The sequence below is a fragment of the Salvelinus namaycush genome, chromosome 35 (genome assembly GCF_016432855.1).
Source record: "Salvelinus namaycush isolate Seneca chromosome 35, SaNama_1.0, whole genome shotgun sequence".
NCBI lineage: Eukaryota > Metazoa > Chordata > Actinopteri > Salmoniformes > Salmonidae > Salvelinus > Salvelinus namaycush.
Window position 1 is genome coordinate 9,491,106 of NC_052341.1, and position 21,130 is coordinate 9,512,235.

The window sequence follows — 21,130 nt, forward strand, 5'->3', positions numbered from 1 at the left end:
AAGATGTAAATAATCATTAGATATAGTAAATACTGTACCTTGAGATCATTTATCTATGCACATTGAGCATGTGAAAGTGAAATATTATTATACATTTGACATACAGGTATGAATATTTAATTTCAAATATGTCTTGTTTATTATCTACAAATATTATGATTTTTTTAATGAATGTAAAAAATAAGTATGATGGTCATGGATATATACCTCTAAGGACACTTTCATTTCGATAAGCTCCTCCTCCAGATTGCACTTTGCCTCTTCATATGATGACACTATTGTCTGTGTTAACAAAAGCTCAGTCTTCAGTTTGGCAACCTCATTGTCTTTATCACACTTATTCTTGGTTGTACTTGAAGTCTCTACTTCCTTTACAGTCCTATGTTCACTCTTAATTGTGACCTCTAGCTGAAAGACTTTTTCTTGAAGACCTCTGACCTCCTTGGCATATGAAACAACCTGTTCATTGAGGGATCTTGCATCCTTTTCCTTTATTCCTAGTTTCTGCTCACCGTGTGCTAACATTTGTTTAAGCTTTGTGACCTCATTTGAGTTTTCCTTATGGATGTTTTCCAGCTGAGCAATGCTAGAGTTAAGTAGCATTTTCTCTGTTTCTAATTTTGCAATTTGCGATTTTGCTTTAAGCAGGTCATGGCTAAGAGCAGTTCTCTCATTTTGCACTTGCTGCATTTTAATATGAATCTCATCTACTTGCTGTAGAGCCTCCTGCTTTAACTGCAAAGTGCTCTCATTGAAGATTTTCAACTGTTCAATTTCTTGCTGGTAATACTTGGTGTTAATCCCGGCTGATTCTGCAGTGTGTGAATGCTCTCTGGATTTCTGCTCCATTTCCAGTTTGATATGAGACTCCTGTAATGCAAGCTTTTGACTCATCTCAGTCTGCACTAATTGCAGCTGTCTCTCATATCCCTGCTTCTGAAGTTGAAGTTTGCTTTTCAAGTCCTCCAGCATCCGCTTACAGTTCTCAAGTTGGTCTTCCAGCTTCTGGGACCTCAGTTGCAGGGTTGAACCGTCCGTTTGCTTTCGCTTGACCTCCTCTTGGGCTTGTTCCAGCTTTCCCTTGAGCATGGTGACGTCAGATGCCAATGAAAATGTTTTCTCTTGGGCTGCACTTCTCTCCCTCTGAAGAACAGTGATTTCCTGTTTGAAACTGGATGAGGATTTGTCAGAGCTGGTGCTGATTTCTTTAATTGTCAACCTACTCTTCTGAACATCTGCCTCGAGCTCTTTGACTTGAGACTGGCAGATTTTCCCTTCCTGGGTCACTTTAATTAATTCATCTTTTGTTCTTCTCAGAGCAGAACTCATCTCCTCGAGTTCTGCTTTCAAGATAACCAGTTTTTGGTCAGCAATGGTCTTGCTCCTTTGAAGGGCATTGATTTCCTGCTTCATATTCACTGTAATTCTTTCTGAACTTCCAGTCATTTCTTTCATACTCTGCTTGCATTGCAAAAGCTCACCCTCCAATGCCTTCACTTTAGCTAGATACCTCTGGCCCTCATTTGACTCCTTCTGCAGCTCTGTTATTGCTTTCTTCAGTGTAATGTTCAGATCATTCACTTCACCCTTTTGCTGTTGGACTGTCTTATTGGCCAAATTCCTCTCAGCACCAGCGGAGCTAAGCTCAGACTTCAGATTCCTGATTTCCTTCTCGTAGTTGGTGAGGTTCAAGCTGAGAGCTTTGTTTTTATGCTGCAGTTCAGCTGTTCTCTTCACCTCCTCGTTGTAGTCCCTCAGTTTGATCTGAAGCTCATGGGACATCTGAGATTTCCTTAGCAGCTCCTCCTCAATGATTTTCACCTGAGATTTGGTGCCATCCACCTGAGACTTGAATATGTTGATTTGCTGATTTTTGCTTCCCATTTCCATGGTGATATTGTCCAATTGAGCTCTCATCTTTTTCATGTTGACTTCCAACTCCATATTGACCTTCTTAAGCTCATCTACTTTCTTCTGCAGTTGAGCGGTCAACATTCCACCTTTCTGAAGTTCTGCTTCCAGGATTTTGGATTTGAGTTGTACCTCCTGTTCAGATCTTATCTTTAAGTTGAATTCTTCTTTGTTTTTTTGAAGCTGCTGTTTCCAGTTCTCCATTTCACTTTTCAATGATTTAATATTTTGTTCAGAGAAAGATTTTTCTCGTTGTAATGACTCCACACTGACCTTAAGACTTCTGACCTCATTGTCTAATGACACATTCATTCTCATCAGTTCACTGACCTTGAACTTCAACTGGTCTGCCTCAACCTGTTTGGAGGCCAGCTCCTCCTCTAAACACTGCATATTGTGACTACTCTCCTGTTCCATGGAGTTCCTCAAGAGCAGTTTTCCTTGGTTGATCTTTAACTGTTCCTTCAGGCCTTCAACCTCTGTCTTGTTGAAAATAGCTTTCTGTTCCAATGAAGACTTATCCCTCTGGAGAGATTTGATTTGCTCTTGAAAGACATAGAAGGAATTTCTCAGCTCTAAAGATTCCTGTCTGAACTCCTCTGACTTTTGTCTCATGGTGCTCTTGTCTGATTCCATGTCCAGCTGAAGTTTCTTCAACCTGGTATTGGCATCGTCCAACAGCTCTGTGAATTGTTGCGCTTTCTCCTCTGCTATTTTTTTATGCACTAGCACAGAGTTCAGCTCTGACTTAAGTGTCTTGATCTCGGTCTCTGCTGTTTTCTTCGCCATGGCCAGCTCCTGTTTCTGCTGCAGGACCTCTGCCTCCACCTCTGCATGGATCGTCTGGATACTGTGGGTGACAGAGGAATGTTGCATCCTCTGCAGTGTGCGATTATGTTCCTCAAGATCCTGAACATCGCTGTTCTTCCTCTTCAAGTGGTCCTCCAGTTTCTTCCGGGCCAGGGTGCTCTGCTCGGTGTTAATCTTCAGCATACGAAGACTCTCCTCAAGAGAAGACCGTTTGGCCTCTGACTGCTGAACCATCTGTCGTGCGTTACCTAACTCTTGCTCAATGACTGCTTTGCCCTTCACAACCGTCTCTAGTTTCAAACGGTACTGCTGAGCCCCATCCTCGGCCTTGGACATCTGGAGGGTCAGGTCCTCTATGGTACTCTTATATGTCTCTACCTCTTCCTGTAGAATGGTCAACTGGGTTGTTCTCTTAGCCAATGAGGTTTCCAGTTCCTGTACCTGCTGCTGGAGCTGTCCAATCACCTCCTCTCCTGCTGCCTTTTGGAGCTCCAAGCTCTCTGTCCAGGTGAGGTACTCTGTTCTTTCTGATGCTTTCCTGTTCTACAATGCAAAAAATAACAAGTCATCAATTACCTCATACTTAACAATGAAAAAAGTTATGTTCATGGTATGATTATTCTAACATGCTTACCAAAGGGAGGATTGTTGCAGCGCTGTTAATTGTTCCCAACAAATGCCACCGTGAAAGAGTGTTTCAGATTCAATGAGATAGAGGAGACAGCTTCCTCCCAGAGAAGTCACCATCACCAGAAACAATATGAAAGAATGGCTTTTTTGTATCAGCGTTAAGCAAACCATCTACATCCATCAGCGCTGAATGGATGACGCATATTATAAACTGGGTGGTTCGAGCCCTGCATGATGATTGGCTGTCAGCCATGGTATATCAGACCGTATACCATGGGTATGACAAAACATTTATTTGTACTGCTCTAATTACGTTGGTAACCAGTTTATAATAGCAATAAGGCACCTCAGGGGTTTGTGGTATATGGCCAATATACCACGGATAATGGCTGTATCCAGAACAGCCCTTAGCTGTAGTATATTGGCCATATACCACAACACCTCGGGCCTTATTGCTTAAGTATAGCAGTGAAGAGAAATAAACCCTTTGAGTTGAAGCATCATTATGGCTTTAAAGGTGAGTTTCCCATTAATTCAATATGTCTGGGAGTCAACCCTGTTAACACAATAATGTGATGGGCAGAGAAAAGTCAATCCAAAGTATGCACAGCGTTTCTAACAATCCAATATTTCACCAATCCCCTACCTCTTCGCCTTCTGCTCTCTTCAATGTCTCACTGGCAAACTTGACATACTGTGTCATGGAGGTGACTACGGCCGTGTAGCGAGTTCGGAGGTCCATGAACTGAGGTGAGGGTGGAAAACAAGGGTCACTTTCCTTATCACACTCAGCACCTAGTCTACTACGGTTACATTCCAAGGTTCTCACCTCCTGGATGATGGCATCAGCCGAGTTCTGCATCCTCCGTCTCTTGAGCGGGGACTTGTGCTGGGAGTCAACCATGGCTCTGTAGGTCAACAGCTGTAGCTCATAATCCTATAAACACATTCATGAATATTACTCCTCTGGTGTTCAAGCACTCTTCATTCAGACATATCTGACTGATGTTCCAGGTCAAAACAGTTACAGAGATAACTTACTTTAGCACCAGATGAGTACTGCTCTGAGTACTTTTGGCATTCATCAATTCTGCTCTGCTTTTGTTCCATTTCTGCAACGAGGACCTTCTGTTGGTTTACCAGCTCAGCGAGCGCTTTGCTGTCCTCTGGCTGCTTCTCTTGGGTCTTGAGCTGAGCAGCCTCCATCTCTCTGACCCACTCATCCAGACTGCCGTAGGAGTCTTTGTAGTACTTCAGTGATTTACTGATGCCCTCCAGGTCCCGAAGTCTAATATAACAAAGGGACAGAGTCTTAGTATCCGTAAAAGGTTATTTTTACATTCCCCTTATTAAAGTAGTGTTCCTCACTAATATTTACTGGTGTATGGAATCAAACTCTGTCCCTCAACAGTTGACCTGAAAACACTAACCTGCTCTCAATCTGGGAGTGGACGTTGTTCCACCTTTCTTCTAGCTGGTCAGCCTTCTCCTTGTGCCAGTCCAGGTCAAAGTCCCGCTCGTTGTGGGCCTTGAACATGCGTTCACTGATACCACGGGCCTTCTGTAGCCCATCCTCCAGGTCATGGAAGATCTCCCTCTGTTTGTCGATCTCTGAGCGCCATTGCTAAAACAGAGTAGAGCAAAGTGATGGCTCAACTATCAATCATAGCTTAATAGTGGATCTCAAGGACTGGATGCCACAAAAGAACAATTCATCTCCAGCAATCATTTTGCCAACCTGAGAGAAAACCAAAAGATTAAATAGGATATATTTTAAAAGTCTATAAAAACCTAGTACCAAGGGAGCTTACCTTGAGTGTGCTGACGACTGTGTCGATGGATTTCAGGTCAGAGTTCACGGCGTCTTCCTCAGAGAGTTTGGCCTCATAGAGCTTCACTAGAGCCTCCGCACTTTGGCTGTGCCTCACCACCAAGCTCACTGTCTTCAGCCTGCAGAAACACCACAGAGACAGTGGGACATTAACTACATCAACATTTTGTAAAGCATCTGTGAAGTCCTTATAAACAGTTTACGAACGCTTCATAAAGACTTTAAAGTTGCATTTAAAGTGGGACCAAACAAAACAAATTGCAAATGCCTTGTTGATTTTGAATGTGCTGAGAATATTCTAGCCCTCGACTGAGGAGGACCATAACAGTGTCTGGGCCCTCTACTGAGGAGGACCATAACATTGTCAGGGCCACTTACTTCTCTAGGTAGATGGCGGACATGGAGTAGACTTGGCTCATGCTCTGGATGAGGACATTGAGGTCAGAGGAGAGGGTGGGGACAGCGGGAGAGGCCCCGGCCTGTCTGAAGAACGTCTCACACTTCTCCTTCATGGTCTCCAGATCGTCCATCAGCTGATCCAGCTCTGCCTTCTTCTTCTGTAAGGGACAAAGTTGGAGAGGTTAAGTCACTTAAGAGACTATTCCGTTGGTTCCATTGTACCTGGCAAAGGAAATCAACCACAGATGTATTTTACATAATGTATTTGACCCGTGTCTGGAAAAGATAAGTGTGACAGAGTGATGGTACAGTCTGAATTGTGAGTTGTATTATGACAGAGTGATGATACAGTCTGAATAGTGAGTTGTATTATGACAGAGTGATGATACAGTCTGAATTGTGAGTTGTATTATGACAGAGTGATGATACAGTCTGAATAGTGAGTTGTATTATGACAGAGTGGATGATACAGTCTGAATAGTGAGTTGTATTATGACAGAGTGATGATACAGTCTGAATTGTGAGTTGTATTATGACAGAGTGATGATACAGTCTGAATAGTGAGTTGTATTATGACAGAGTGATGATACAGTCTGAATAGTGAGTTGTATTATGACAGAGTGATGGTACAGTCTGAATTGTGAGTTGTATTATGACAGAGTGATGATACAGTCTGAATAGTGAGTTGTATTATGACAGAGTGGATGATACAGTCTGAATAGTGAGTTGTATTATGACAGAGTGGATGATACAGTCTGAATAGTGAGTTGTATTATGACAGAGTGGATGATACAGTCTGAATAGTGAGTTGTATTATGACAGAGTGGATGATACAGTCTGAATAGTGAGTTGTATTATGACAGAGTGATGATACAGTCTGAATAGTGAGTTGTATTATGACAGAGTGGATGATACAGTCTGAATAGTGAGTTGTATTATGACAGAGTGAGTGGTCGCCCTACCTCTTGCTCTGTGATGCGCAGGACACTCTGCTCCAGGTCGTCTCTGTCCAGAGGGGTGCGGATCTGTCGGATCAGGTGCTCCTCCTGAGCCTCCAGACGCATGCGGAAGTTACGCACCTCAGAGATATACAGGTTGTACACAGACTCCTCGTGTTCCTCTGTTCAACACAAGACCCCAGAATGAGTAACAACCAAACGACGAGAGGACATCAAATGTATGTGTCCAAACACTGGTCTAATGCAAGCTGCGTAAAAGTAACATTAGTGCACAATCAAAATGAATACGTTTGTATAATTCAAAACACATCTCTCCCAGACATAACAGAGGGAGTGTGAAGTGAATGTGTTAATGAAAAACTATGTAGTAATCTATGACACTATTAATACAATTTGGCATCATTATTGCAAAGTGTTTACAAACAATCTGCTTATTACTCATTAATCATGCAGATTAATTAGTGGGCAATCAATCAGACCAACGGCTCCTCCTTAACGTAGTAGGCAGGAGATTCTACTACTTTTGGTGACACAACACCAAGCATCTAAAACAGACATATTCATAATTCCAGGGGAAATGGACTGTACACAGTGCTTCTATATCTGCATTGCTTGTTGTTTGGGGTTTTTAGGCTGGGTTCCTGTATAAGCACTTTGTGACGTCTGCTGATGTAAAAAGGGCTTTTTAAAAGGTATTAACGTTATGCCTAATAGGCTAAAATAACTATGTGTTTTCCTCGAGGACTGCTGCCAAAACATGTATCAGCGAGCTCCTGTTAGCAAAGACAGTAGAGGCTAGCTAATAGTTTACATACTTTTGTATATACAGTTGAAGTCGGAAGTTTACAAACACTTTAGCCAACTACATTTAAACTCAGTTTTTCACAATTCCTGACATTTAGTCATAGTAAAAATTCGCTGTTTTAGGTCAGTTCGGATCACCACTTCATTTTAAGAATGTGAAATGTCAGAATAATAGTAGAGAGAATGATTTATTTCAGCTTTTATTTCTTTCGTCACATTCAGTGGGTCAGAAGTTTACATACACTCAATTAGTATTTGGTAGCATTGCCTTTAAATTGCTTAACTTGGGTCAACATTTTGGGTAGCCTTCCACAAGCTTCCCACAATAAGTTGGGTGAATTTTGGCCCATTTCTCTTGACCGAGCTGATGTAACTGAGTCAGGTTTGTAAGCCTCCTTGCTCGCACATGCTTTTTCAGTTCTGCCCACACATTTTCTATAGGATTGAGGTCAGGGCTTTGTGATGGCCACTCCAATACCTTGACGTTGTTGTCCTTAAGCCATTTTGCCACAACTTTGGAAGTATGCATGGGGTCATTGTTCATTTGGAAGACCCATTTGCGACCAAGCTTTAACTTCCTGACTTATGTCTGGAGATGTTGCTTCAATATATCCACAGAATTTTCCTCCCTCATGATGCCATCTATTTTGTGAAGTGCACCAGTTCCTCCTGCAGCAAAGCACACCCACAACATGATGCTGCCACCCCTGTGTTTCACGGTTGGGATGGTGTTCTTCGGCTTGCAAGCCTCCCCCTTTTTCCTCCAAACATAACGATGGCCATTATGGCCAAACAGTTCTATTTTTGTTTCATCAGACCAGATGACATTTCTCCAAAAAGTACCATCTTTGTCCCCATGTGCAGTTGCAAACCGTAGTCTGGCTTTTTTATGGTTTTGGAGCAGTGGCTTCTTCCTTGCTGAGCAGCCTTTCAGGTTATGTCAATATAGGACTCGTTTTACTGTGGATATAGATACTTTTGTACCTGTTTCCTCCAGCATCTTCACAAGGTTCTTTGTTGTTGTTCTGGGATTGATTGCACTTTTCGCACCAAAGTACGTTCATCTCTAGGATACAGAACGTGTCTCCTTCCTGAGCGGTATGATGGCTGCATGGTCCCATGGTGTTTATACTTGCGTACTATTGTTTGTACAGATGAACGTCGTACCTTCATGCATTTTGAAATTGCTCCCAAGGATGAACCAGACTTGTGGAGGTCTACAATTTTTTTCTGAGGTCTTGGCTGATTTCTTTCCTTATTTTTCTGAGTTTGAAGGTAGTCCTTGAAATACATCCACAGGTACACCGCCAATTGACTCAAATTATGTCAATTAGCCTATCAGAAGTTTCTAAAGCCATGACATAATTTTCTGGAATTTTCCAAGCTGTTTAAAGTCACAGTCAACTTAGTGTATGTAAACTTCTGACCCACTGGAATTGTGATACAGTGAATTATAAGTGAAATAATCTGTCTTTAAACAATTGTTGGAAAAATTACTTGTGTCATGCACAAAGTAAATGTCCTAACCAACTTGCCAAAACTATAGTTTGTTAACAAGAAATTTGTGGAGTGGTTGAAGAACAAGTTTTAATGACTCCAACCTAAGTGTTTGTAAACTTCCGACTTCAACTGTATAGTATATCTTATCTTAGCCTTACCTCTCTCTTTAGACTAGCTTTGCTTAGCCTTTCTCTGCAGACTAGTTTAGCTTAGCCTTGCCTCTCTCTGCAGACTAGCTTTGCTTAGCCTTTCTCTAGACTAACTTTGCTTAGCCTTGCCTCTCTCTAGACTAGCTTTGCTTAGCCTTGCCTCTATCTAGACTAACTTTGCTTAGCCTTGCCTCTCTCTAGACTAGCTTTGCCTCTCTCTGACTAGCTTTGCTTAGTCTTGCCTCTCTCTGCAGTTTAGCTTTGCTTAGCCTCTCTCTAGACTAACTTTGCTTAGCCTTGCCTCTCTCTAGACTAGCTTTGCTTAGCCTTGCCTCTCTCTAGACTAACTTTGCTTAGCCTTGCCTCTCTCTAGACTAACTTTGCTTAGCCTTGCCTCTCTCTGAATAGCTTTGCTTAGTCTTGCCTCTCTCTGCAGACTTGAGCAGCTCCTCGTAGTAGTCCTTGCAGGCCAGCACCTCCCTTTCTAGCTGGGAACAGTCTGCCACAGTGAACACCTCCGACTCCTTGCTGTCCTCCAGGAAGTCCTCAAAGTGGGATTGCAGGTTGCTAAGGACCTGCTGGTGCTCGCCTGGCAACATGGTCTTAATCTGGGGTGAACAGGGGAAAACACATGAGACAGACCCACACCATAAAACCTTATCAAAATGTTTTATGAAAAGGTTCAGTCACCAGCTACAGTATAATGATGAAATTGCAGGTCAAGTCAGTGAATATGAGAAACATTAGACTTTAATAACATCATTCTCTTTTCTGTGAAGACCTGAATGAGACAATGACAGGTAATTCTACCTCTATCACTGTAATACTAGGGTTTAAGTGTTGCTAATGGGGATTTATCTTGAGAAGTAGATTAAGTAGTTAGGCGTTAACGTACTGAGGACACGTTCCAGTCACGGATGGCTCTGACGTCTGCCATCAGGTAGTGCCAGGAGACCACGCTCTTCATTTTTATGTGGGAGTGGTGCCACAGAGTCAGGACATTCTGGTACAGCTGCTCAATTCTGCTGGCCTGGTCCACAGCCTCCTTGTTGGGTGGAGGCACAGTGAAGCAGACAGAGGGAACCATAGCCTCGTTCCCAGATGGACTGATCACCTTCCACTTGGCCCGGTGAGAGTTACTGGCCAGGACACACTCATCATCCTTATAGATGGTGATCTAGGAGAGACGAAGTGAGACATGACAAATCAAAATGACTCTATCATTTCACTCCGAAATCCGAATCAACTCAAAGTATCAAACTTTTTATCCGCTATCTAAATACATCTACCTCGATTTAAAATGGCCAGAAATGTTCCTTAGCGATCTCAATGCATATCTTGTTACTATAGAAGACAAGTGTGAAGACTCAATTTAAAGTATGTGACATGTGATGAACTACTTGAATAGACAGAAAAGGGACGGTATTACATATCTATAAAAAGAGACATTGTACCTCTATTTGTCGGTAGTCACAGATGGCTTTGACGGGTATGGAGGATCTGACAGGGGTATCTGGGTTCCTAGGCTTGAGCTGGACGATAGCCTTGGCTTTGCCCACCAACCCAGCCACTGTGCTGCGGTACTGGAGGAGCTGCTCCTTCTCATCCTGTTCCAGCATCAGTGAAACACAGGGGGATTATGACACCATACCAGCTCAGTATGAGCTGAATTCACTCACAGGGATAGTTGGTTAATCTTTAATGGTGGGGTATTCACTTGGAACCTCTATGAATCCATCATGTCTGACCATGACAGTCCAGGAGGTTGATCCTTTAAAAAAGGAAAATCTACCTTTTATTTACAATGATGGCCTACTCCGGCCAACAATGGGCCAATTATGGGCCGCCCTATGAGGCTCCCAATCACAGCCGGATGTGATATAGCCCGGATTCGAACCAGGGACTGTAGTGACACCTCTTGCACTGAGATGTGCCTTAGACCACTGCGCCACTCGGGAGCCCTAATTTCACTGATTTAACAACATAGTTTGGGAATCTGGCTAATGATTGTGTACCAACCAGTTCTTATTTGCCAGCTTACCATGGACTCCTGGATGTGATCTTCCAGCTTGTGTACACTGCTTGTCCGATCACAGCAATACTTTCTTTGGATGTCACCTTGCAGGCTCTTCAGGTAATCCATGGACTCTTTGGCATTATTGAAAAACTGTATGGAAGGGTAGAAAGAAGATCAGATTAGCTTTTTGCAACTAGCATGCCTCCGTCCATTTGTTTGAGGAAAGCAGATAACTAACTCACCTCAAAATAGACTGTGTTGTCTTTGAGGTGCTGCTCCACACAAGAGCATAGCTGTAGGATCCAACTCCACTGGGTCTGCATGGCTGCTTTGTATGCCTGGAGGATTCCACATAGAATCATGTTATAATTAAAAATGCTGTATAATTGTTCTTGTTGGAACAAGTTATTGAAGCAATTTAAATATACAATATTGTTGAGCACTTATGCAGGTTCTGATACCTGGAAATGAGTAATAATATGTATATTTTAATGGACAAATGACCACATTATCTGAGACGTACAATCTAATGGATTTATCATAAAAGGAGTTTATATGACACGGTCTTGGAGTGGTTATGGGACATCTGTAAACACCAACGGGGCTTACTTCAATAGTTAACCTAGCAGGGTGGTTCCCCTGCAGAAGGTTCTCTGCCCTGTCCTGTACAGACTTGATCACCTCCTCCTTTTCATCCAACTCTCTCATCAGATCCTACAGAGAGAGCGAGAGAGTGGGGTAGAGAGAGAGAGAGCGAGAGAGAAAGGGGATATAGATAGAGAGAGGGGGAGATAAAGAGATAGTGGGGGAGAGAAAGAGAGAGAGAGAGAGAAAGGGGATATAGATAGAGAGAAAGAGAGAGAGATATCACACTGCATCCATGGCCTCCAAACATGGCCTGAGACCAATCCCCTCCCCTCTTCTAACACAATGACTTGCAGGGGCACGTACACGCATTTCTAAATGCCAGATGGAAATAAAGTAGTTTGAAGAGATGTCAAACTGATTCACTGAATCAAGCTGAATAGAACGTAATATAGACGATCCCAGTGGTATTTTCTAATGGTATGCTGTAACCCCAAAACAAGCCCCTGTAATTCCTTTCCACCCATGCAAAAACATGAGAAAACACATCACCCTAGGAGATATGATCACCTCAAGGCATCTTTTCACTCACAGAAAATGTGTTAATTCCCTTAGGTCTAGAGAGTCAAACCCAATTCCTTGTGGAAAGGCTATACATGCCAATGGTGGATCCATGCCAGAAATGTATAGCTCTACGGTTTTGCTTGACCGTCTATAACATTCAACTCCTTCTAAAATATCTACCATAATGAATATGAACAGAATTATCCACAGATGTGCCCGAATAGCCAAATATTCTGGAAACAAAATAAGGAAATAGAAATACAATGGGCTGAACAGTGGAGGGACTCACAGAGTGGTACTGTCTCTTCTTAGAGATGTTGCCGTTGAGATCGCTCCAGTCGAAAGCGACCTCCTCCTCCTCTTTCTCATTGAGCCAGATGAGTTCCATGGTGGCCCGCGAAACAAAGTCATGGAGGCTCTCCAGGTTCTTCTGACGCTCCCGCGAACAGTTCTACAGAAGCACAGAACCATGGGAAATAGTCAGGATCTCCATGTGCTATTCAACTAAGCAGTGTCATGACGTTGGGTTGGGGGTAGGTTTATGACAGTCATAAATACCTCTTTCCCCCTTTTTCTCTCTCCCTACTATAACTGATGTGACATAAGGAAACCCATGGGTTAACATAGAGGTTCTGGTAACATCAGAAGTTGGGGGAAATGAACTATATTCTGGTGATCCGACCAACTGAACATATGCGGTGGTACTTAAGGTATATTATGTCAGTTCGGTTGCCCTCTGACACATTCTCATCAAGGATTGAATGACATAAACTCTACTGTGGAAAGTCTAAATGTCAGAGATATCGGATTCACATGGAATTGTTGTTTAATTCAAATGTTTGAATATGACATTATTTGTGAAGAGATGAAATGTAATTTTAGCTTCCAAATGAGAGATCTGTGCTTTCATAAGTTTTCCTCGGCTCACAGTGGTCCGCCCCTGTGAAGAGGCATGGGTTATAATAGACTTTTCAGACACACCCCTCTCCCTCCACTATAAAAGCCATTTTCCCAGAAAATAACTTTCTGTTCCGGGTATGCTAGGATGACGATCCAGTGTCAGAATGGTTCAGATAATCACTATAGATGAAGCCAACATCAGCATGGACTTTGATTGTGAATGGTATGAACTTTGAACTCGTATTCACTACAGAAGTGATATCTCCTAGCCTTGGAGTTAGCAACAGCTAAACGCAGGTTCGGAAGGACAGTCCAAGTATCCCGTCTAATACACACAATGTTCCCGTGACTACCAGAGACATTCTTCAAAGGACAGAGGACTCGGGTTGGCGACACGGGCCATCTACCACCAACCTACTGAAGCGCAGCTCAGAGTAAATATTGATTGCATTTTCCTCTTCAAATGGGCGGTAATTTAGAATGCATAAGATACTGTATTTACGATAGCACAGCTCGCCTATGTCAAGTCTCCCGCTCTTTCACTAGGACTCCCCCCCTTTCCTTTGTGTAACAAGCTGTCATATCGATTCTGCCCGCTAGGGACGTTTTTCTGTATGACGTAATTTGTGATCAAGTTATGATTTAATTGTGTATGTGTGTTTCTGTGTGATTAGTTAGGTATTTAGTAAATAAATAATTAAACCCAATTTTGTATTGCTGATTCAACTTGTTAGCCAGGATTCTTGCAGATAATCAAGGACTTACAACTTTCAGATGAGACTGAATAAAATGACGATTAATGTGACTGCTATTTAGTAAAATATTACTAAATCTTTAAGAGTTTATTTGAAAGATAACAGCTCTATAAATATTATTTCGTGGTGTCCCTCTCTAGTTAATTCATATTTACATGATTAGTTCAATCAGGTAATATTAATTACGGAGAAATTATTTTATAGAATAGCATGTCATAGCAATTAATCTGGCATAGTCAAAGACACGACAGCAGTGAAGTGATTATTTTACTACTTAGGACTGCCAATGATTTTAATAGGATACTTACCAGTAACTTCCCATACTGGGTTTCCAATTTTCCCAGTTTCTCAGAATAACTTAGTTTTTGGGTCATCTGAATCTGATATAAAGAGACATACCATGTTTTTATTACTTGACATTTAAAAACATTGCACCATTAAGGGGTTAACGCAAAAAAAATAAAAAATAATGTGATGCACAGAGATATTTTATAGTTTTTCCAAATAAAAACTTGGCAGAATAGGCTGACAATTGCTTGTACATACCTCACTAAGTTTGGCTTCTTTAAGGCTCATTTGAAATTCTTCGATGGCTCTGTGAACCCCTTTGTGGTTCTCTAAATGTGTTTCCACACTTGGCAAATCAGATCCCCAATCTCCGCGATCCAATTGCACCTTCAAAGGAAGACAAAACAATTCAGAATTGGTCTCAAATGTCTAAATCGCAAATATCAAAAGGTACAGAATTATACAAACATTATAGTGAACAGGTCTCTTGTAAAATATAATTTTTATCTCAATGACGAAACCTGTATAAATAAGGATAAATAAATCAAATCAACAGTCTGACCCCAGAGCTTTGCTAAGTCCTCACCTGCATCTCCTCCACCCAGTTGATCAGGTCCTGCACAAAGTTTATGTTGACCTCATCCTCGGTCATGTTGGGGTCCACTAGCAAGGACTTGCACAGGGGCTTGCGGATCTGCATTTGTTTGAGGTGCTGGAGGTCTCCCGGGGCCATACCCACTCCTCCGCCCCCCATGTAGGCCTGCACCAAGCCGGGCTGCATGCCGCCGTGGGTCATGGCGGGACTCAGGGCAGGGGTGAGGCCCGGGGTAAGGATGGAGGTGAAGGTGGAACCGGGGGTTCCCAGGCCTCCAGGGGTGAGGCTGGAGTTGAGGTTGGAGGAGGAGAAGCCTGAGTTGAGACTCTGAGTGATGCCTGAGATCATCATCGTGGTCTGTTGGGTGGTTAGGGTGCGTCCTTGTCTGTACACAGAGGAACACTCTGCCCTCAGGCCCAGCAGGTCGTCACGGAGCTTGGATACCCTAGATCATACACACAACACACAATGACATGTTTATTCATATAGTTCATGATTTATCATTTATCAGTTTACATGAGGTTCTTATCATTCTCATAAACACATGTGTAATTCCCTACACTATGTTGCAATCAATATTTCACTACAAATGTTTCCTTTATGTCTATGTGTTGCGTGATATCTAGAAAAAGCAGTAAGTTTGCACCTTTGAACAAGCTGATCGGAGTAGTAGTACTTCCCATCCAGTAGAATCTGGATATCTACCACCTGCTGTCTCAGCAGGTTTTCACATTCCAGAAGGTGCCCAGCGGTCTCTGCCTCATTCTGGAACTGGACCCCAGACTCTAGCCTCTTAGCATCCTGAGAAAAAATGTAAATGTCCAAACTGTTGTTGATGTACTTTTCTATTACAAAGTTCAATAACAATATTGATATAAACAAATAAAGACACAACATTTGCCTCAACAAATAAACATAAGTAAAAGCAGGACCTGGAGTATTCTGAGGTTTTGTGGTAAACATTCCAATGTGGTACTTACAGATTGCAGAGCTGCTCTTGCTAATGCTAGTTTGTCCTCTCCATTGACACAGTCCCGCTGGACCCTGTTGGCAATCTGCTGCAACATTTCAAGCCTAAAAGACAAAAACGTTTTGTCAATTTACATTAATATTGTACAGAAGTAATTTTACCACATAAACAAAAAATATGTGGCAATGCAGTGCCATCAGATTTCCACTTGAAATTGCATCTGTAGAAAGAAAATCAACAAGAGAAAAAGCTCTGACAGCCCTGACTTCTAATGGTTAACCTCACCTTGATCCATACAAAGAGTTGTTGTTATTGAGAAACACTGGAAAGGCTGGGGTGCTGGAGAGCAGTGGCTCCATGGCTGGTCCTGAGAGGTTCTCAGAGGAACCCAGGCTGGTCAGAGTGCTGTTGCTAACTGATGAGACACTGCTGTATCCCATGTTATATGCCATGTTGCTGTGCATGGTAGAAGCATATATAGGACTATACTGAGCCACTCAGAGAACAACACTAGCCAGCTAATTTCTCTTCCATCTAAGACAGGAACTCCAGCACAGACTCAACCCCAACGATATGCGACACACACACAGGTCCACCTGGCACGGAGTGTTTTTGTCTCCCCTTTTTTATAGGCCTGTACGTGTCCTCACAGAAACCTACCCTTAAAGAATATTTTGCCCTAGGCCATAGAAGCTCATGGCATTCTTGCACAATCCATTACAGGTTCAGACAGTAACAGTTGATGGTAACAGGAGTCGTCAGGCATTTTGGATTGAAACGTTGTCTTTTTTGTGTGTCTGAATAAATCAACTTGGGAGCATACCAGAGACGCAGACATTCCTTTTTCTATTTAACAGGGGATGTAACAGGGGATGTGGCACATACTACTGGGCCTCTATTAGTCTGCATAGCCAATGATTATCTACATAATATCACAAAACATTACCAGATATCAACAAGCCAGGTGATTTCCAACATTTGGTATTTGGTATTTTATTAGGATCCCCATTAGCTGTTGCAAAAACATAAATAGTCCCTGCAGTCCAAGAATGATAGATGCAAGATGACATGATAAGAGGACAATATTTGCCTGTGACTGTGTCAGACTGTAAGCTTATAAACAAACTGATGTTGACAAAAAATAAGGTGCACACCCACCATCAGCACTTAAAATCAAAAGTACCTAAAAACAAAAACATCACTGAATAGCTTGAGCCGATAAACTAGGCATGGACTCACACCACAATTAATGCCTACAAACCCGACAAGAGATATGACAGTATTTTAGAAATACAGAGATACGAGAAAGATGCGTGATTTTACAACACCTCAGTTTGAAGAACTCAGCAGTTAACCAAACCACAAAATGTAAACGTGTAAAGACTATGTAATTTAGTGAACCTCGGAAGAATCCAATTACTGCACATCCTTAAACAGAAGTATGACACAAAAGTCTAATAATAAAAAGGGGTGACTTGAATCACAAGCACTCACCATTGACACTGAAACCAATCATTAATTACCGTTTTGCATAGTCATTGCAATTAGGCAATCGGATCAAATCTTCAATCTTAGTTAGCTCTGACTTATTGCTGTCATGTAAGTACGGGATCAGTATTATGAATCACAGTAGTGTGTGTTACTCCTGCAGTATGAGAAGGTTGATCCTTCATACCTATCCACCTCAGGCCTCAGGCTCTTCTCTCGCTCCAGCATGGCCACGATCAGCTTGCCCCATTCCTTCTCCACATCGTTGGGGTGATATCCCTGAGGAAGCTGGATACGACCAAACTCCATCCACACCTGTCCCCCAACACACGCACAGCAACATCTTAGTGAAGTTCATTGTAGTCTGCTGGTTAAGAAAGAACAAACGAGTGTACGTCGCGGTAGCATACCTCAAGCATTTTGTAAAGATGCTTGATTTTGCTCTTCTCGGTTTCTTTCAGCGGGATTTCATTCTCTTTAAACTGCAAGTACTGTGTATAAAGTGCCTGTAAAAAATAAAATAAAAATGTAAAAAATCAATGTTAACATAGAAAAATATCAAAGAAATATAGAACTAATACATTTTGAACAAGCTATTAAAAATTCATCTGATCTCAGTGTGTATACTCACACTCGTCTGCTTTGAAATGGCTGTACCACACAGAGCTCCTGTAGTCTTAGCAGCTGTGGACTATTTGAGGTAAACGGAGAAGCTCTCTGATACCCGTCAATATCGCTTTAATATTTCATGAGAGACGCTACTTATGGGCCATTTGAAGCCTCAGAGAGCTTGGGTTCTTAGCCTCGGGCTTTCAGGGCCAAGCACTATAAACTGATATCCAACTGACTGAAAACCAACCAGACAAACACTTCACACATTGGATGCTATTTGGAGGTTCATTCTTGATCAAACTAGGGCTCTTTCTACCATTCAATATGTCTGAAAATTCAAGCTGCATTTGATCTGTAATCAAATTGTATTTTTGCCTTACCTTGAGTTCCACTGGGTTGTTAGGGAACGCTCTGTCTGACATCACTGCCACATTGTGTTTGAGCCACTGGCTCAGGTAATTCACCATGTTCTGGTACTCTACCCATTTTATATCAACATCCTGTCAAGAAAAAAATTTGATTATTAAACATATCAGTTTTCATACTTACATTGGCTCATCCATTTTCTAAATGGACCAAGTTCTTGGTGTAGAGCGTATCGTGTTGTTCAAGCAATACATATTAGATCTATAGGCCATCTGCAAATATTGGCATTGTACAACGTGCAAAACAACAGGTTGTCATAATTTTGCTTTAAATAGTTGGTGCTATACAAACTAATCTACAACAAGAAGTACAGATGTAGGAACTTAATTTGATCAACCTGTTGCAGGAGAACTTTCCTGCAACATGTAGTGTATTTGAGGTTTAAAAATGCTTCTGAAATTTGTCATTTCCACTTTGAAATTTCATACTTGATTTTTGCTTAGAAAAAATGTATTAACCCCTACAAAAATGTCCATTAATTATAATCCACATAATAATTCACATGTACTGTGGCTGCAGGATGTTCCTGCTGTAGCAAACTGGCTCAAATTAAGATCCTACATCTGCAGTTAAGGTTCTCTGCTGTGGTTACTAGAGTACACACAGTTTAGCATTCTTCCATAGCCTCTAAACAACATTTACACAATGTTCTGGGAGGGGTTCCAGCATCAAAATACTCCCTTTAAGCATCCAGCTCAAGCTTTCAGATTTATTTGCCTCAACAAAGCCAGATGGAATAAAATGCCTTCTCTTAAACATATGAGTGATGCAATGGAATGCATATTATATAACATCCGTGCCCAATCACAACCGTAAATCAAGAATCACAGTCGAGAACCAAATCAAGAATAAAGTCAAGAATGTATGCCAGGCCTCCCGAGTGGCGCAGCGGTCTAAGGCACTGCATAGCGGTGCTAGAGGCGTCACTATAGATCCGGGTTTGATCCCAGGCTGTGTCACAGCCGGCCGCGACTGGGAGACCCATGAGACGGCGCATAATTGGACAAGCGTTGTCCGGGTTAGGGGAGGGTTTGGCCGGCTGGGATGTCCCTGTCCCATCGGGCTCTAGCGACTCCTTGTGGCGGCTGGGCACATGCACACTGACTTCGGTCGCCAGCTGTACGGTGTTTCCTCCGACTCATTGGTGCGGCTGGCTTCCGGGTTAATGCGAGCAGCGTGTCAAGAAGCAGCGATGGGACAAGACTGTAACTACCAATTGGATATCACAAAATTGGGGAGAAAAGGGGGTATAAAAGGTACCCAAAAATAAATAAAAATATATAAATAAATGAATGTATGTCAAAGTTATGACAAAAGATTTATAACTGGTGTGAATTCAAAGGATGTAAGTGTAAAATATACTGTACATCCAGTGGTGAAGTCCCATGGTGATAATCAAAGAGCATAGAGACTGCAGTCAATGGTTACAAAGATAGAAGTCAACCCATGTTGACAATAGGACATTGTTGATTTGTATTGAGATGTTGATTTTGCCTTCATCATACAGTATTTGAAATATAAAATGCTCTTCTCAACTCTACTCACATAGGACATTTAAGTGCACCGTACAATAATCTGTTCATCATGTACTTACATTTGCATTGATACCGTCAACACCATCAGGTACTTTAGGGAAGACATCATACAGAGTGGAGACGTATGTGATGACTGACTTCTCATCAGGAGTCTGCACATCCACGTCTGGTGAGAAAAGGTGAAATAAGACCCAATACACAATGTGATCGTTGTAAGGTACATGATTTAAGGGAGTGTTTATAATCATAATTAATACAATGTTTGATTTAAATCTCATGTATCCCACACACATGTTGTGTCTTTTTCATTTAGTAAAGCATCGTCCATATAATGAAACAAATAACAGTCAGTAAATTAAGCTGTGCTTAGAAGACATCTCCTCCCTCTGGTATTAATGCATTGCATTTCTTCCAGCTGATTTACTGTAGGAGAGATGTGTCAATGGCTTGGAGAATGTTTACCTGATGTGTCAAAAAAAACATTAGAGAAAAGCATGTGGATAAACAGAATAACTCACCCTCAGGGTCCAGTAGTCTGGCCACCCCAAGCCGTTCAGCCACACCAAAGGCCTGTTCTAAGTTTGACCGGCTAGTCTGGGCCGACACTCTGGCCATATCCACCAGGTCAGGCCTGCAATGGAAGAGGAAATACCAGTGGAAGCTCATTAAGATTGACTGCTTTCTGTTTATTGAAATGTTAATATGAGGAGACAGGGTACATATGTATTATTTTGGCAAATAATCATTTAGGGTGGTTTGCATTGTTATGTTTTAGGTTATTTCAGCGGTTTCAGCACACACTATCCTTCTTGAATAGTTTTGTTTAATTACCCAGGAACAAGCATTTTTGTTTGGAGGAAAGTTTTAGTGTGATGACGAGCAAATGTAATATAAGCCTGTAACATAATGTAATATAAGCCTGTAATATAATGCAATACAAGCCTGTAACATAATGTAATATAAGCCTGTAACATAATGTAATATAAGCCTGCAAAATAATGTAATATAAGCATGTAACATAATGCAATATAATCCTTTAACATAATGTAATATACAGTAAGCCTGTAACATCATGTAATATAAGCCTGTAACATCATGTAATATAAGCCGGTAACATAATGTAATATAAGCCTGTAACATCATGTAATATAAGCCGGTAACATAATGTAATATAAGCCTGTAACATCATGTAATATAAACCTGTAACATAATGTAACGTAAGCCTGTAACATAATATAATATAAGCCTGTAACGGAATGTAATATAAGTTAAATAAATCTGTTTTTGCTCAAGAGACAAGGACAGTCGAGCCAGCCCAACATAGGTCATTGGTTAAGTAAAACAGTTCCACATGACCCACACATACATCAATAACTTGTGTCCATTGAACTTAAGAATGATT

The 21,130-nt window shown here is 41.6% G+C and overlaps 1 protein-coding gene across 1 annotated transcript in view; it reads right to left on the minus strand.

The window, feature by feature from the left end:
- The window catches only part of dst (dystonin), a 187,918-nt gene that overhangs the window by 76,082 nt on the left and 90,706 nt on the right, over window positions 1-21,130 (minus strand). Inside the window, exons 11-34 of the mRNA XM_038974616.1 lie at window positions 20,247-20,359; window positions 19,788-19,894; window positions 18,148-18,267; window positions 17,566-17,661; window positions 17,343-17,470; window positions 15,678-15,771; window positions 15,344-15,498; window positions 14,689-15,142; window positions 14,361-14,489; window positions 14,123-14,194; window positions 12,449-12,610; window positions 11,620-11,724; window positions 11,253-11,348; window positions 11,035-11,160; window positions 10,448-10,600; window positions 9,889-10,170; window positions 9,418-9,601; window positions 6,544-6,701; window positions 5,561-5,739; window positions 5,163-5,301; window positions 4,782-4,975; window positions 4,393-4,639; window positions 4,181-4,288; window positions 3,998-4,096 (exon numbers count right to left, since the gene is read on the minus strand). Of these exons, the coding sequence (XP_038830544.1) occupies window positions 3,998-4,096; window positions 4,181-4,288; window positions 4,393-4,639; window positions 4,782-4,975; window positions 5,163-5,301; window positions 5,561-5,739; window positions 6,544-6,701; window positions 9,418-9,601; window positions 9,889-10,170; window positions 10,448-10,600; window positions 11,035-11,160; window positions 11,253-11,348; window positions 11,620-11,724; window positions 12,449-12,610; window positions 14,123-14,194; window positions 14,361-14,489; window positions 14,689-15,142; window positions 15,344-15,498; window positions 15,678-15,771; window positions 17,343-17,470; window positions 17,566-17,661; window positions 18,148-18,267; window positions 19,788-19,894; window positions 20,247-20,359 (3,700 nt within the window). The remainder of the gene's footprint in view (window positions 1-3,997; window positions 4,097-4,180; window positions 4,289-4,392; window positions 4,640-4,781; window positions 4,976-5,162; window positions 5,302-5,560; window positions 5,740-6,543; window positions 6,702-9,417; window positions 9,602-9,888; window positions 10,171-10,447; window positions 10,601-11,034; window positions 11,161-11,252; window positions 11,349-11,619; window positions 11,725-12,448; window positions 12,611-14,122; window positions 14,195-14,360; window positions 14,490-14,688; window positions 15,143-15,343; window positions 15,499-15,677; window positions 15,772-17,342; window positions 17,471-17,565; window positions 17,662-18,147; window positions 18,268-19,787; window positions 19,895-20,246; window positions 20,360-21,130) is intronic.